The 15,518-nt window shown below is 43.5% G+C and overlaps 1 protein-coding gene across 1 annotated transcript in view; it reads left to right on the top strand.

Annotated features, from left to right (window-relative positions):
* The window catches only part of LOC142012321 (cohesin subunit SA-2-like), a 97,286-nt gene that overhangs the window by 46,677 nt on the left and 35,091 nt on the right, over positions 1–15,518 (top strand). The window contains exons 13-15 of the mRNA XM_074992257.1: positions 11,548–11,655; positions 14,533–14,644; positions 15,309–15,423. Coding sequence (XP_074848358.1) covers positions 11,548–11,655; positions 14,533–14,644; positions 15,309–15,423 — 335 coding nt within the window. The remainder of the gene's footprint in view (positions 1–11,547; positions 11,656–14,532; positions 14,645–15,308; positions 15,424–15,518) is intronic.

Genomic DNA, 15,518 nt, shown 5'->3' on the forward strand with positions numbered 1-15,518 from the left:
TCCTGCTTTCCTGCCTGTTCACACTGAAGTGAGGAGAAAGTGATACATCATGGCATTGGTATTTGGAAAGCCATGCTTATTTTTAGGCATCTAAATACTGGCAGGCACTTCTGGCTTAACCTTTATCTGTCACTTGGCATTTTAAGGGCTGTAAATTTGCTGCAGTAATATTGCACTACATGAAATATCGTTTGAATGTGTGACTATTGGCTTATATGTCCAAAAGAAGGCACCCATATTATTGATGAAATACTTCTAAAAGTGCCCCAGTAGTAGGTGTAGCTAGGTATTGACCTTTGTAGAGTTACGTAGCCTTTGAGCAGGTCGAGTATGGTTCAAGTGGAAACCTTGACATCTTACAATAAGCAACTGCTGAGCATTGTGTAAAAGGCGAGAGAACAGATGCACATTGATATCTTCTGTTGGCACAATTAATGGATTTTTAAGAAGAATGCCATGCCTGCTTGGCTGATTGTATTGGCTAGAGGTGGCTCATTTCCCCTGCTGCACTCCTGTGCTGCTGGAGAACATCCTGTATAAGGAGCCTGGATCGTAACTCATCTTGCATTTCTCCAACAGGGGGAAAACTGAGTACAGGGCATAATACCTGGGGGCAAATCTTGGTCTCTTTTGAAAACGGTGACAAAACTCCAATTGACTTCACTGGGGCTAGGATTTCATTCATTTTTAGCCTTTCCCTCCCTTGACTAGAAGTACAGGTTGCACCTCCCTGGTCTAGCATGGTCAAGACCTGTCCAGTCCCAAATGAGAGAATTTGCTGGATCAGGGGAGGTCCCCTGCCATGGCCCCAAGTGCCTTGGCTTCTCCCCATTCCACCTCCTTGCCCACGTGCTGTGGGGCTAGGGCCTCAGCCCGTACCTAGCTACTGTGGGGCTCCATCCCCATCCTGGAGCTTTGTGGGGCTGCAGTGGGTTTCCCTCTGGCCCCAGAGCTCTAGCCCCAGAGCTCTAGCCCCAGCCCTGGGCATTGCAGGGCTGCAGTGGGGTTCCCACTCGCCCTTTACCTGGAGCTCCAGCCGCAGCCGGTGCTGCAGTTGGGCTCCAGTCTGTGCCTAGCCTGGCCCTGGCTCTTTGCTGCAGTGGGCTGCCACAGGGCTCTGGCCCTGGGCTGCCTGCCTCCTTGCAGATGGCTGCCTCCCCTTCTGCTGCAGAGCTCTCTCGTCCAGGAGCATCTGTGGTCTTGCTGGGTGACACACGTTGCTAGACACAAGAGTGCTGTTTTTTGGAGGTGCAACCTGTAGATACGCTGAAGTCAAGTGACTGGTTCCCAAAGTGAGGTTTGTTTATAATTGCACATATGTTGTCAAGCATTCCACCTGTCAGAGGGGTTTAGAAAAGATGTTTTGTAGTGAATGTAATACCTGTCCCGCTCTGGCACCTTCGAATATAGTGAAAAGCATTAAGATGACGTTACGGAGGTGTTGTTGAGGATTATCAGGCCCTCTGACTACTATCCCATGCTTCTCATCCATGTGGGCACTAATGATACTGCGAGATGTGATGCTGAGCAGGTCAAGAGTGACTTCAGGGCTCTGGGGGCACGGGTGAAGGCGTTTGGGGCACAGGTGGTATTTTCCTCAGTCTTGCCTGTCAGTGGTAGGGGCCCATGCAGAGACAGGTGCATCCTAGAGGTGAATGTCTGGCTTTGAAGATGGTGTTGCCAGGAAGGCTTTGGCTTCCTCGACCACAGGATGGTATTCCAGGAAGGACTACTAGACAGAGATGGGTGTTTACCTTTCGAGGACGGGAAAGACCATATTTGAACACAGACTGGCTAACCTAGTGAGGAGGGCTTTAAACTAGGTTCTATGGGGGCAGGGGAGCAAAGCCCACAGCTAAGTGGAGAACATGGAAACCTGGGAGGTGGGTCAGAAATGGGAGGCAGCATGGGCAACAATATAGAGTAAAAAGAGGGTCAGGGCAAAACAGGGAGGTAAGATCAAATCCATATCTTAGATGCCTATATACGAATGCAAGAAGTATGGGTAATAATCAGGAAGAACTGGAAGTGCAAATAAATAAATACAACTATGACATCATTGGCATCATGGAAACCTGGTGGGATAATACACATGATTGGAATGTTGGTATTGAAGGGTACAGCCTGCTTAGGAAGGATGGACAGGGAAGAAAGGGGGGAGGTGTTGCCTTATATATTAAAAATGTACACACTTGGACTGAGGTGGGGATGGACGTAGGAGATGGACGTGTTGAGAGTCTCTGGGTTAGACTAAGAGGGGTAAAAAACAAGGGTGAAGTCCTGCTAGGAGTCTACTACAGGCCGCCTACCCAGGTGGAAGAGGTGGATGAGGCGCTTTTCAAACACCTAACAAAGTCATGCAGGGCCCCGGATTTGGTGGTGATGGGGGACCTCAACTATCCGGATATATGTTGGGAAACTAATACAGCAGGGCACAGACTATCCAGTAAGTTTTTGGATTGTATTAGAGACAATTTTTTATTTCAAAAAGTTGAAAAAGCTACCGGGGGCGGGGGGGGAAGCTGTTCTAGATTTGATTATAACAAATAGGGAGGAATTGGGAGAGAACTTGAACGTGGAAGGCAGCTTGGGTGAAAGTGGTCATGAAACCATAGAGTTCACAATTCTAAGGAAGGGTAGAAGGGAAAATAGCCAAATAGAGATAATGGATTTCAGGAGGGCAGATTTTGGTAAACTCAGAGAGCTGGTAGGTAAGGTCCCATGGGAAGCAAAATTGAGGGGAAAAACAGCTGAGGAGAGTTGGCAGTTTTTCAAAGGGACATTATTAAGGGCCCAAAATCAAGCTATCCCACTGCATAGGAAAGATAGAAAATATGGCAAAAGACCGCCTTGGCTTAACCAGGAGATCTTGCATGATCTCAAAATAAAAAAGGAATCGTATAAAAAATGGAAACAAGGAAAAATTACAAAGGAAGAATATAGGCAAACAACACAAGAATGCAGAAGCAAGATTAGAAGGGCTAAGGCACAAAATGAGCTCAAACTAGCTACAGGCATAAAGGGAAATAAGAATGTTTTTTACAAATGTATTAGAACCAAGAGGAAGACCAGGGACAGGGTAGGCCCATTGCTCAGTGAGGAGGGAGAAACAGTAACAGGGAACTTGGAAATGGCAGATATGCTCAATGGCTTTTTTGTTTCAGTCTTCACTGAGAAGTCTGATGAAGGAGTGCCCAACATAGTGAATGCTAGCGGGAAAAGGGTAGGGTTAGAAGTTGAAATAAAAAAAGAACAAGTTAAAAATCACTTAGAAAGATTAGATGTCTGCAAGTCACCAGGGCCTGATGAAATGCATCCTAGAGTACTCAAGAAGCTGATAGAGGAGGTATTTGAGCCTTTATCTATCATCTTTGGAAAATCATGGGAGACAGGAGAGATTCCAGAAGACTGGAAAAGGGCAAATATAGTACCCATCTATAAAAAGGGGAATAAGAATAACCCATTAAACTACAGGCCAGTCAGCTTAACTTCTGTGCCAGGAAAGATAATGGAGCAGGTAATTAAAGAAATCATCTGCAAGCACTTGGAAGGTGGTAAGGTGATAGGGAACAGCCAGCATGGATTTGTAAAGAACAAATCATGTCAAACTAATCTGATAGCTTTCTTTGGTAGGGTAATGAGCCTTGTGGATAGGGGAGAAGCGGTAGATGTGGTATACCTAGACTTTAGTAAAGCATTTAATACGGTCTCACATGATATTCTTATAAAAAAAACTAGGCAAATACAATTTAGATGAGGCTACTATAAGGTGGATGCATAACTGGCTGGATAATCATACCCAGAGAGTGGTTCTTAATGGTTCTCAATCCTGCTGGAAAAGTATAACAAGTGGGGTTCCGCAGGGGTCTGTGTTAGGACCTGTTCTGTTCATTATCTTCATCAGTGATGTAGATATGGGCATAGAAAGTATGCTTGATGGCATAGAAAGTTTGCAGATGATACCAAGTTCGGAGGGTTGCAACTGCTTTGGAAGATGGGGTCAATATTCAAAATGATCTGGATAAATTGGAGAAATGGTCTGAGGTAAACAGGATGAAGTTTAATAAGGACAAATGCAAAGTGCTCCACTTGGGAAGGAACAATCAGTTTCACACATACGGAATGGGGAGAGACTGTCTAGGAATGACTACAGCAGAAAGGGATCTAGGGATTATAGTGGACCACAAGCTAAATATGAGTCAACAGTGTGATGCTGTTGCAAAAAAAAAAAAAAAAAAAAAAAGCAAACTTGATTCTGGAATGCATTAACAGGTGTGTTGTGAACAAGACACGAGGAGTCATTCTTCCGCTCTACTCTGCTGGTTAGGCCTCAGCTGGAGTATTGTGTCCAGTTCTGGGCACTGCAGTTCAAGAAAAATGTGGATAAATTAGAGGGGGTCCAGAAAAGAGCGACAAGAATTATTAACAGAGAGGAAGCCGTGCTAGTCTATACACTATCAAAACAAAAAGCAGTTAAGTAGCACTTTAAAGACGAGCAAAATAGTTTATTAGGTGAGCTTTCGTGGGACAGACCCACTTCTTCAGACCATAGCCAGACCAGAACAGACTCAATATTTAAGGCACAGAGAACCAAACACAGTAAGCAAGGAGGACAAATCAGAAAAACATAATCAAGGTGAGCAAATCAGAGAATGGAGGGGTGGGGGGGGAGATCAAGAATTAGATTGAGTCAAGTATGCAGACGAGCCCCTATAGTGACTCAGAAAGTTCCCATCACGATTTAAACCATGTGTTAATGTGCCAAATTTGAATATAAAGGCCAGTTCGGCTGCTTCCCTTTCCAGAACGGTGCGATAATTCTTCTTCTGTAACACACATACCTCTAGGTCATTGACAGAATGCCCCATTCCATTAAAATGTTGACTAACTGGTTTGTGGATCTGGAGTGTTTTGATGTCTGTTTTGTGCCAATTGACCCTTTATCTAAGGGAGTTAGAAGTCTGTCCAATATACAGAGCATCTGGGCATTGTTGGCAATAATTGTTGGCAACAATGCCCAGATGCTTTGTATATTGGACAGGCTAAATCCCTTAGACAAAGGGTCAGTGGGCACAAAACGGACATCAGAACACTCCAGATCCACAAACCAGTTAGTCAACATTTTAATGGAATGGGGCATTCTGTCAATGACCTAGAGGTATGTGTGTTACTGAAGAAGAATTATCGCACCGTTCTGGAAAGGGAAGCAGCCGAGCTGGCCTTCATATTCAAATTTGGCACATTAACACATGGTTTAAATTGTGATGGGAACTTTCTGAGTCACTAAAGGGGCTCGTCTGCATACTTGGTTCAATCTAATTCTTGACCTCCTCCCCCACCCCTCCATTCTCTGATTTGCTCACCTTGATTATGTTTTTCTGATTTGTCCTCCTTGCTTACTGTTTTTGGTTCTCTGTGCCTTAAATATTGAGTCTGTTCTGGTCTGGCTATGGTCTGAAGAAGTGGGTCTGTCCCACGAAAGCTCACCTAATAAACTATTTTGCTAGTCTTTAAAGTGTTACTTGACTGCTTTTTGTTTTAAGAATTATTAAAGGTTTCGAGAATGTGACCTATGAAGAAAGGCTGAAAGAATTGGGCCTGTTTAGTTTGGAAAAGAGAAGATTGAGGGGAGACATGATAGTGGTTTTCAGGTATCTAAAAGGGTGTCATGAGGAGGAGGGAGAAAACTTGTTCTTTTTGGCCTCTGAGGATAGAACAAGACGCAATGGACTTAAACTGCAGCAAGGGAGGTTGAGGTTGAACATTAGGAAAAAGTTCCTAACTGTCAGGGTGGTCAAACAGTGGAATAAATTGCCAAGGGAGGTTGTGGAATCTCCATCGCTGGAGATATTTAAGAACAGGTTAGATAGCTGTCTATCAGGGATGGTTTAGACAGTACTTGGTCCTGCCATTGGGGCAGGGAGCTGGACTCGATGGCCTCTCGAGGTCCCTTCCAGTCCTAGTGTTCTATGATTCTATGAGTTGAGAGAACAATAAATAGCTACCTTTCTCAAAACCTGTACCCTTTCACTTTACACTGCTGTGCACAGGTGACTCACATGACAATACCTTACCCTAGAATCTGCCTTTTTCAGTTTGATCACAGCTTTTAAAAAGACTTTGAGAGACTTTCATTGCGCGTGTGCATTGGGCAGTTTCCTAGAAAAGAAGTGTTGATAAAAGTCCTTTGCTATATTGCTATTATGAATAAATTATATCAAACAGTTGGCATATTTCACTCAGTTCTCCATATTTTTACTGATACAAAGCTGGCTGAGCAACTGTTACTTCGGTAAGTGCTGTTTGGTTATGTTCATTCCCATTGACGTGACTTAGTATGACTATGGGATGTACAAGTGAAGGGAAAGGTGACTGCCACTCACCAGCATGAGCCCTCATATTTAAAATTTTAATCCTGTCTCACAAGATACGTAGCTGGCTGCTTATGTGCCTTATAGAATTACTTCCCACAGGAACTGCTTGAATTATATTTGTATGTTCTTCATTTTAAATCTTTCAAATCAGCTATTGAGTAACTTGTTCATAAATATATTTTCCATAGTTCAACAGTCCTAAACAATGACTAAATAATAATCTCATAATTATTTGCCATTCCCTGAGTACCACTCCCCCACTTGGTAAGTCATTTGTTTAGTACGTAATTGCTATTAGACCAGTTCCAGACAATGTTTACTTGGCACATAAACATTTTCACTCTAAAGACCTGTTTACTGTGTCCATGATCATTATAACCAAGTTTACTTGAGGGCAGCCTAGCAGGAGAGAGAACTTTTATTAAAAATAGCAGGGAACTTTTCAGCAAAAATACATAAGTAGAGCACAGGGAAATGAACCATAGTGATCAACTTATGAATTTTAAGACTTTGTTGGCTCACAGGTGTGAAAAGCCAACAGACAGCATGCCCTCTGTTCAGCTAACCTGGGGCTTCCAACCCACTACACTCCTACCACAGCCAATTTTTATAGATTATTTTGAGTGGTTTGTCTTTTTTTTTTGTTGTTATAATTTTCTACAAACCTTCACCCACTGTTAGTTCATGTAGCTGTTAGTGAGGGTCCTATGCTTCTGATGTTTAACTTCTAGGGAATAGGATTTGCAGGCTCCGGAGGCTGAGTGTTTTGAATTTGCGACTTGTCAGGGTACTAAATACTAAGGCAGTACTGATGACAGAAGAACTAGTTGTCAACATAGAAGAAGAGCAATGTGTGAGACTAGGATGTCAATCCCAGGAGCTGCAAAATTGAAAACCTTGTTATTAGAAATCACAGTAGCTCTCTTATCTAGACAGCTTTGTGTTAAAAGATAGAGCCTTTTGGTGGCTGATAGCAGAGCTGTTTAATAAATGAATATACCACCTCCCCACAAGTGTACTCTCTTCCCAATATGTTGAGCTCACTTTTCCCTTCTCATAAGCTGTTCCAGAGCTAGAAGGGTCTTGTTGCTCTTTGTTCTCTTGACAGTGTGTTCCAATGACATTAATGCTTCCTCAGCGATTTTTAAAATGGGTTTCAATAAAGCACATTGTAATAGAGTATTGGTTTTGATTAAATATCCTGTATTTTCCAATCTATATTACAGTTTTTATCGCGAACAATCCAAGATTAAAAATATTGTGTAATGACTTTCCTTTTATATAACTAAATTGAGTTTTGTTTTTTCCTTGAGAACCAATGAGCCTTAGGTTGTTACCTTTATTTCCATTGCTGACCATTCCAGGGATACACTCATATGTATTTTATTAATGCTACTATTAGAGCAAAGGAAAAAGGGGATGTGGCTTTCAAGCACACACTCATACCTTCCTGTACTCTCACACTTATGCAGGTGAATTCACACTGGCAAAGAGTTGCATAGAGACAGTGAAAGAAGCCAAGGTATAGTGGGTCCAATGTGGCAAGATGATCATACAACCCCCTTGTAAGCTTGCTCTCTTGGCAGCAGGGTACTCAGGAGCAGTCAGTACCATCCACCCTGGGGTGGGGGAGAGGGACCCGGGGCCAGGGCCCTGGTCTTCCTCCTGCCTCCCCAGCTGGCTGAGACTAACTCCTGAGAGTGGTAACAGAGAGGAAGCCGTGCTAGTCTATACACTATCAAAACAAAAAGCAGTCGAGTAGCACTTTAAAGACTAGCAAAATAGTTTATTCGGTGAGCTTTTGTGGGACAGACCCATTTCTTCAGACCATAGCCAGACCAGAACAGACTCAATATTTAAGACACAGAGAACCAAAAACAGTAAGCCAGGAGGACAAATCAGAAAAAGATAATCAAGGTGAGCAAATCAGAGAGTGGAGGGGTGGGGGGGAAGATCAAGAATTAGATTGAGCCAAGTATGCAGACGAGCTCCTATAGTGACTCAGAAAGTTCCCATCACGATTTAAACCATGTGTTAATGTGCCGAATTTGAATATAAAAGTCAGCTCGTCCACTTCTCTCTCTAAAATGGAGCGATAATTTCTCTTCAGTAACACACATACTTTGAGGTCATTGACAGAATGCCCCATTCCATTAAAATGTTGACTAACTGGTTTGTGGATCTGGAGTGTTTTGATGTCTGTTTTGTGCCAATTGACCCTTTATCTAAGGGAGTTAGAAGTCTGTCCAATATACAAAGCATCTGGGCATTGTTGGCACATGGTGGCGTATATGATGTTAGTAGAGGAGCATGAGAAAGTGCCCGTGATTCTGTGAGTAACCTGGTTAGGTCCAGTGATGGTATTTCCAGAGAAGATATGTGGACAAAGCTGGCAGCGGGCTTTGTTGCAGGGAAAGGTTCCAGGACTGGTGTTCCTGGGGTATAGACTGTGGCTGTTAGTAAGGATCCTCATGAGGTTGGGAGGTTGTCTGTAGGAGAGAACAGGCATGTCACCCAGGGCTTTCTGGAGTGTAGCATCCTGATTAAGAATAGGCTGTAGGTCTTTAATAATTCATTGCAGTGGTCTGAGTTGGGGGCTGTAGGTGATGACCAGTGATGTTCTGTTCTTGGTTTTTTTGGGCCGATCTTGGAGTAGCTGGTCTCTGGGTATGCGTCTGGCCCTGTTGATTTGTTTTTTTACTTCTCCTGGTGGGTAATTCAGGTTTATGAATATTTGGTAAAGTTCTTGTAGTTTTTGGTCTCTGTCAGTTGGATCAGAGCAAATGCAATTGTACCTAAGAGATTGACTGTAAACAATGGATCTAGTCACGTGTGCAGGATGCAAACTAGAAGGGTGTAGATAAGTATAGCGATCAGTAGGTTTTCGGTACAGTGTGGTACTGATCAGGCCATCCTTGATTAGTACTGTAGTGTCCAGGAAATGTATCTCTTGCATGTTGTAATCGAGGCATAAGTTGATGGTGGGGTGTAGATTGTTAAAGTCTCTGTGGAATTCTTCTAGAGCCTCTGTACCATGGGTCCAAATCATAAAGATGTCATCAGTGTATCTTAAGTAGAGGAGTGGTAATAGGGGACGAGAGCTGAGGAATCGTTGTTTCAGGTCAGCCATAAATATATTAGCATATTGTGGGGCCATGCGGGTGCCCATAGCAGTTCCACTAATCTGGAGGTATAAATTATCCCCAAAATGGAAATGATTGTGTGTGAGAACAAAGTTACAGAGGTTAGACACCAGATTGGCTGCGGTGGCATCAGGGATGGTGTTCCTGATTGCTTGTAATCCGTCTTTATGTGGAATATTCGTGTACAGAGCCTCTACATCCATTGTGGCAAGGATGGCGTTATCAGGAACTTTTCGATGTTTTGTAATTTCCTCAGGAAGTCGGTGGTATCTCGGATATAGCTGGGAGTGTTGGTGGCATAGGGTTTGAGGAGGGAGTCCATGTAACTGGATAGTCCGGTGGTAAGGGTGCCAATACCTGAAATGATAGGGCGTCCAGGGTTTCCAGGTTTGTGGATTTTGGGAAGTAAATAGAATAATCCAGGCTGCGGCTCAGATGGTGTGTCTGAGTTAATGAGGTCCCGACTAGCAGCAGGGAGTTCCTTCAGTAGTTGTTGTAATTTCCTTTGGAATTCCAAAGTGGGATCAGCAGAGAGAGGTCTGTAAAATGTGTTGGAGAGTTGTCTGGCTGCCTCCTGTTCATAGTCTGACTTATTCAGGATGACAACAGCAACCCCTTTGTCAGCTGGTTTGATTATGATGTCCTGAGAGTGGTGATGTGATGAGAAGAAGTCCTTTCAAGTTTTTGCACCCTTCTTTTTTGGTCTTTCAGGCCAATAGCTCTTTTTTTTGTCCCACTGCCCCAGGACTCTGCTGAGGGCACCAGACTTTGATCTTCTCTTGATGCGACCTCTTTCTCTTTCTTACATGGGTTCTTTTGCAGGGCTCAACCCCTATTGTTATCTGTCTGTCGAGCGCTGCTGGCAGCTTGTTGTCCAGACAGGTCGGCTTCAGAGACTGATTCCTTTGCGCACAAGCCACATTCACGCTTTCCTCATTCACACAAAGGAAACCTCAGTTCAAAGAGATGATTTTCTTTTACAAAGGCACAGCCAAAATGTCTTACAGACTTATGATATCTGTAAACAATTTCTTACTAACTTATAATACTTAATATAGACCTAGCAGCTGCTACAAAACAAAGCTTACAGAAAATTACAGGACTTAATCTGTGTTGTACTGGACTGAGTAGAGGCTTTATACAACATAACCATGCTTTTATGTGAATGTGTATGCCACACAGGGAGCATGATTCTTCATTCCTTATATGTTGTGTGGACACATTTCTCCAAAAATGAATACAAAAATACTAATGCTCTGATTATGTAGCATATCATGATTTAATTTGCAGAGGTGTAATTGACTATATGTAGAGCCCTGTAAATCCATGGATATCTGCTTTATATGCATGGGTATCTGCATCTATGGATGTAGCTGTGACTATCCACAGCGCATTTTTGCAGCTCTCCACAGCTCATTTTTGCAGATATGGACACGGATACAAATTTTGTATCTAGAACCCTGCAAATTTGCAGGTACATGTTGAACTTCTCTAGTCTGACACACTCTTGTCTGTCAGTATCTGTAATCCGTCATGATTTTAGTTAGCTGGACGAGATTTATCATGGTTGTGGTCAAGTTTCCTGTGCCCCATAAGGTTTGTTTACAGCCGCCAGTCCTGGCTCCCAGTGTTCTGTGCTGTTGTTTAGCTGTAATTTATCTCTAAATGTCTTCTCAGAGCTGAGTGAGCAGTGGAAATGTTGGTAATGTGCTAGACGATATTGACCTCCTGTGTTATGGCAAATTCTCTCATTTTTGCACCAGTCAGGTCCCAAGGGTACTGGATTAGAGAGGTTCAACGTGTATCTGCTTTATACCCACAGGTATCTACCTCCAGGGATGTCAGTGCAGATACCTGTGGCTCATTATTGCAGATGGAGTTGCAGATGTGGATTCAAATTTTGTATCTGTGTAGGGCTCTAGCTGGATGAACATGGGCCGGTGGAGAATCAGGTCCAGTATTAAGTCAGGCTTAGCATAACATGTATAACCCTTTTTCACTAAATCTGCATAACTTCTGCCTTTGCATAGGGACTGCGAGGGAGCCTTATCATCTGACGACTGTGAAACCTTGTTCCAGTTTGTTTATGCCACGCACAGACCTTTGGCAGTAGCAGCTGGGGAATTCCTTTATAAAAGGTACCTCTGCCTGGCTACTTTTTGCATATTCTCATTGTTTCAGATTCAAAATGGATTTGTTTGCAAGGGACATTAAACATTTGTCTTTCACTTGGTGACTTGTCTGGGGAGGAGACCAGATGTGCTTTCGTCTGCTGAGTGAGTGGAGGGCTAATATCTGGGGCTAACTGCTTCATTTCCCACCCCCCACATGTTAAACAAGCTTGAGAAAGGTATAAGACTATAATAAAGTATAAAACAACTGACTAGTCCAGAGGTATTAGATCATGCCAAGAACTATGCAGCCTTCCTTTCTTTTCCTCTGTTGTTTTGCTTCTGATGAGCCAGTTGATCACCTGGCATCTGTTGGATTTTTTTGTAGCTGTTTATGATTAATTGCAAAGGTGGCCTCTTCTTTTCCCCTTGAAAGTTGCCTTATACATTTTAAAGGCTTTGAATAATGAGAGAGTCCACAGATTAAAATATCCTTCCAATTTTCAGGCACGTCAATGAAAGATAAAATCTAACTTCCCAGGAGTAACTTTTATAAATGGACCTTTATGACAATGGATGTAGGAAGTGAATGGAACTGCCATGCTATGAAGGAAATTAATAAATATTCCATATCTACAGTTTAATGACATTCTGTATTTTGTTTAGCAAAAATTGATGAAAATACTTTTGGCAAGGCTTTGGAGAGGCATTGTTAAAAGCTAACCATGATTATTCATACCACTTTCCCCTCCAATTCCTCTGTTGATGTCCATTCCCACTCATGAAGGAGTTATGGTTGAAGTACCTGAGAGGTTCTGACAAGCAGGTCCTTAAGGTAGAGAGCTTAAGGTTGAAGATGAGGAGTACCAAGAAGCAGGAGAAAAGGCTGAGGTTGACTGTCCTGAAACTGCACAGAGTTTCAGCACAGGAGCAGACGCTTATTATGCAGTTCCGAGAACAGGACTGGTGACTAAGGGAGGAAGAGGACAAAGTTCATCCAAAAACTGATTGTTTTACCTCAGTCATGGCTGCAAGATTACTGGCTCGTGCTGCCTCTTTCACACTATGCATGGAGGCCAGAAACAGCTTGGAAAACTCCATGTTAGGATGGTCAATACAATCAGGCCCCAAGAATGGCTAGAAGGGGCAACTGTACCCTCTGCAGCCCTCCACCTTGACCCTACTCCCCTATGGTTATCTATGTCTCCAATCCCTGGCACTATGTATTCAGAAAACAGGGAAAGAAGGGAAAGGAGAACGAAGAGGGGATTAAGAGGTTAGGTGATATACAGCAAAAGGGGGAGTTCTGTCATGGTTGCATTTCTCGCTAAACTTTCTTTTTGTTTGGTTTTGGAAATTTTCTTCTATAACTGGTGATTTCGTGTTGAAATACCAGCTGGCCTGCCTGGCAGTGGGCGACAGTTGTGCTGTTTTAACATGTTTACAAATGCAGCTTTTTATATCACCAAGGAAGGTTATTGCAATCACTGCATCTCTTCATACAATCAGCTTTTGAAATAAAAAAAAACTAACCACATGATCAGGAATAAATAGTAAATAGGAAGCAAATGCTGTTCCTCTCTACAATTAGGTACAGCAGCCCACATTATTGTCATTTCCTGTGAATCATCATTTCATAAATGTTATTTGTAAGTCCATTGCAGGGCAATCAAGCCCCCACTCCTCCTGGACTGCCGAACATCACCTCTCTGCCCCCAGATCAGTGAGTGCTATCCCCACCAACTTCCCTCAAGCACATTTATAAAGGCACTTTTGCCTCTCTCCATTGGGCCATGGAAGTCTGTAATGTGGGCGCACAAAGCACCCTTGACTTCTGTTGCCTGGATGCATCCAGCTCCAGTTGTGATAGCTGCACGTTCTAGCTGAGGCACTGATTCAGCAGCCCCTCACGGTCGTAGGTCCCTTTTGGGGAAATGGCTCACCTCTGGCTTCGCAGAGCTTGTGAAGAGCACAACAAGCCACGTTGGTGACGCTGGACTTCAGACTGGTCTGTGGGCGTCTCCAATGGGATTTCAATCTGCCCCAAGCACATTTAACAGCCCATATGCATCTGCAGAGTGTAATGAAATAGTCTTTTGCCAGGGCCTCTGAAATCAGGATTTGGTTTCACAGGCAAAAGTGAAAGTGGGTGTACCCAGCACAGCAAGGTGGTGGTGGTGGGGTGTGTGTGTGTATGACAGTAATTCTGTTGTTGATAACGCCATGTTGTGGGAATAGCGTAGATTCCCAGTTTCCAGGAAACTCTGGAATCTTGACCTTTTCCACTGCAGCCCACAATGACATTCATAAATTAGCCTCTGTGAGTCACCAGGGCCTGCATAACAATGGAACCAGTACCCTTTGCAGTTTATATGCTCATGCTGCTTGAGGAAAGCAAACTGTGGGCACACGAGAGCCATCAGTGTGCATCTTGTGAAGTTTGGAAATGCCATTCTTGCAAGGCCAGCAACTACCTGAGGAATATCTTTTGTGCCTGCCACACTGGTGTAAACCACATGCCTGATTGGCTTAGAAACCTTTTGCCACCGGTTTACCCATGGCTGACCTTCCAGCATCCGTCTTGTTGGCAGCTGTAGCAATCTGCTTTTGGATGGGCATAGGTGTTCTTTGATGTGTGTCTCTTGGCTGGAGGTCAGCGCAGGCTGCTCACAAAGCTCCAGGAACGTGTCTTTCTTCATGTGAAATTTCTGAACCCACTGCTAAAAAATAATCTAGTGGCTCCCCCTCCAGCGGTCAGCAGAAGTGGATGTTCGATGAATGGATGACTAGATTGTAAATGAAGGCAGTAAAACTGCCTGAAGTCCTGACAGAATCTCGGCATCTTCCCTGAGTAATCTAAAGGTGCACGGGAGAATTGAACTGACTTCTTTTTCCCATTGGCAGGCTGCTTAGTTACCTGGGAACTGAAGAGGAAGTTGCACCCAAAAGAAGAGGGAAGTTTGGAACAAATACCAGGTCCATGAGAAAACTAATAACTTTTTTCTTGGAGAGCGAGGTAAGGAAAACGTAGCTGGGGACAGATGAGGTAAAACGGAGAGGCTTTCCAATCCTGTGCAGCTGGCTGAGAGTTAGTACTGAGATGTGGCTGGGTATAGGCAGGAGAAAGGAATTCTGAGTCAGAGCGGGGGTGGAGGGAGAGATTTCCTTTTGAAAGATCCTTCTGATTCCATGCTCAGAACTGTTGATCTTGGGATGGTACTTCCTCTAGGATGAGCTTCAGTAAGATAAAACTGCACACTGTGTTTGATTGTACTAAGACTCTTATTCTACAGCTCTGTTTATGCAGAAGTGTTGTTGAACTGGCTTTCGGGGCGGGGGAAAGAAAAACTAACGTGCAACTCATTTCAAGTTCCTGAGCTGGTGTGGGCATTTTAGGTGTTTACCAACACCAAACAGTGGTATTCCGGACAGCTTTGGGGAGAGTAGCCTTTTTAAGAAATCTTCTTTCTGTCCTTTTGGGAACCTTGTCTCCTGTGCTGTTCTCCATATATCAAACTGAACAATTCTTACTTAATTTGGGTCCAGTCAAAAGATACACACAGTGACAAGAATATGTTCACATGTGAGAGAAACCGAGGGGGTGGGGGAATAAATAAATAATATATATTCACATTTCAGTAAATATTTGATTCCTGAGGCTTATGTTTTTTAATCTCTAGCTACATACACACGTCACATACCTTGTAGACAGCCTGTGGGATTGGGCTGGAAGTTTGCTGAAGGACTGGGAGTGCATGACCACTCTTTTATTGGACGCTGCTGAAGAAGGAGAAGGTAGGTGAGCTAAGACTGTAATGTTGCCCAGATTACTCTTGTTTCGTTTGCTAGAAGAAACATCCTTCCCCTTGAACTATAGCAGGGTCATATGG

The sequence above is a fragment of the Carettochelys insculpta genome, chromosome 1 (genome assembly GCF_033958435.1).
Source record: "Carettochelys insculpta isolate YL-2023 chromosome 1, ASM3395843v1, whole genome shotgun sequence".
Taxonomy (NCBI): domain Eukaryota; kingdom Metazoa; phylum Chordata; order Testudines; family Carettochelyidae; genus Carettochelys; species Carettochelys insculpta.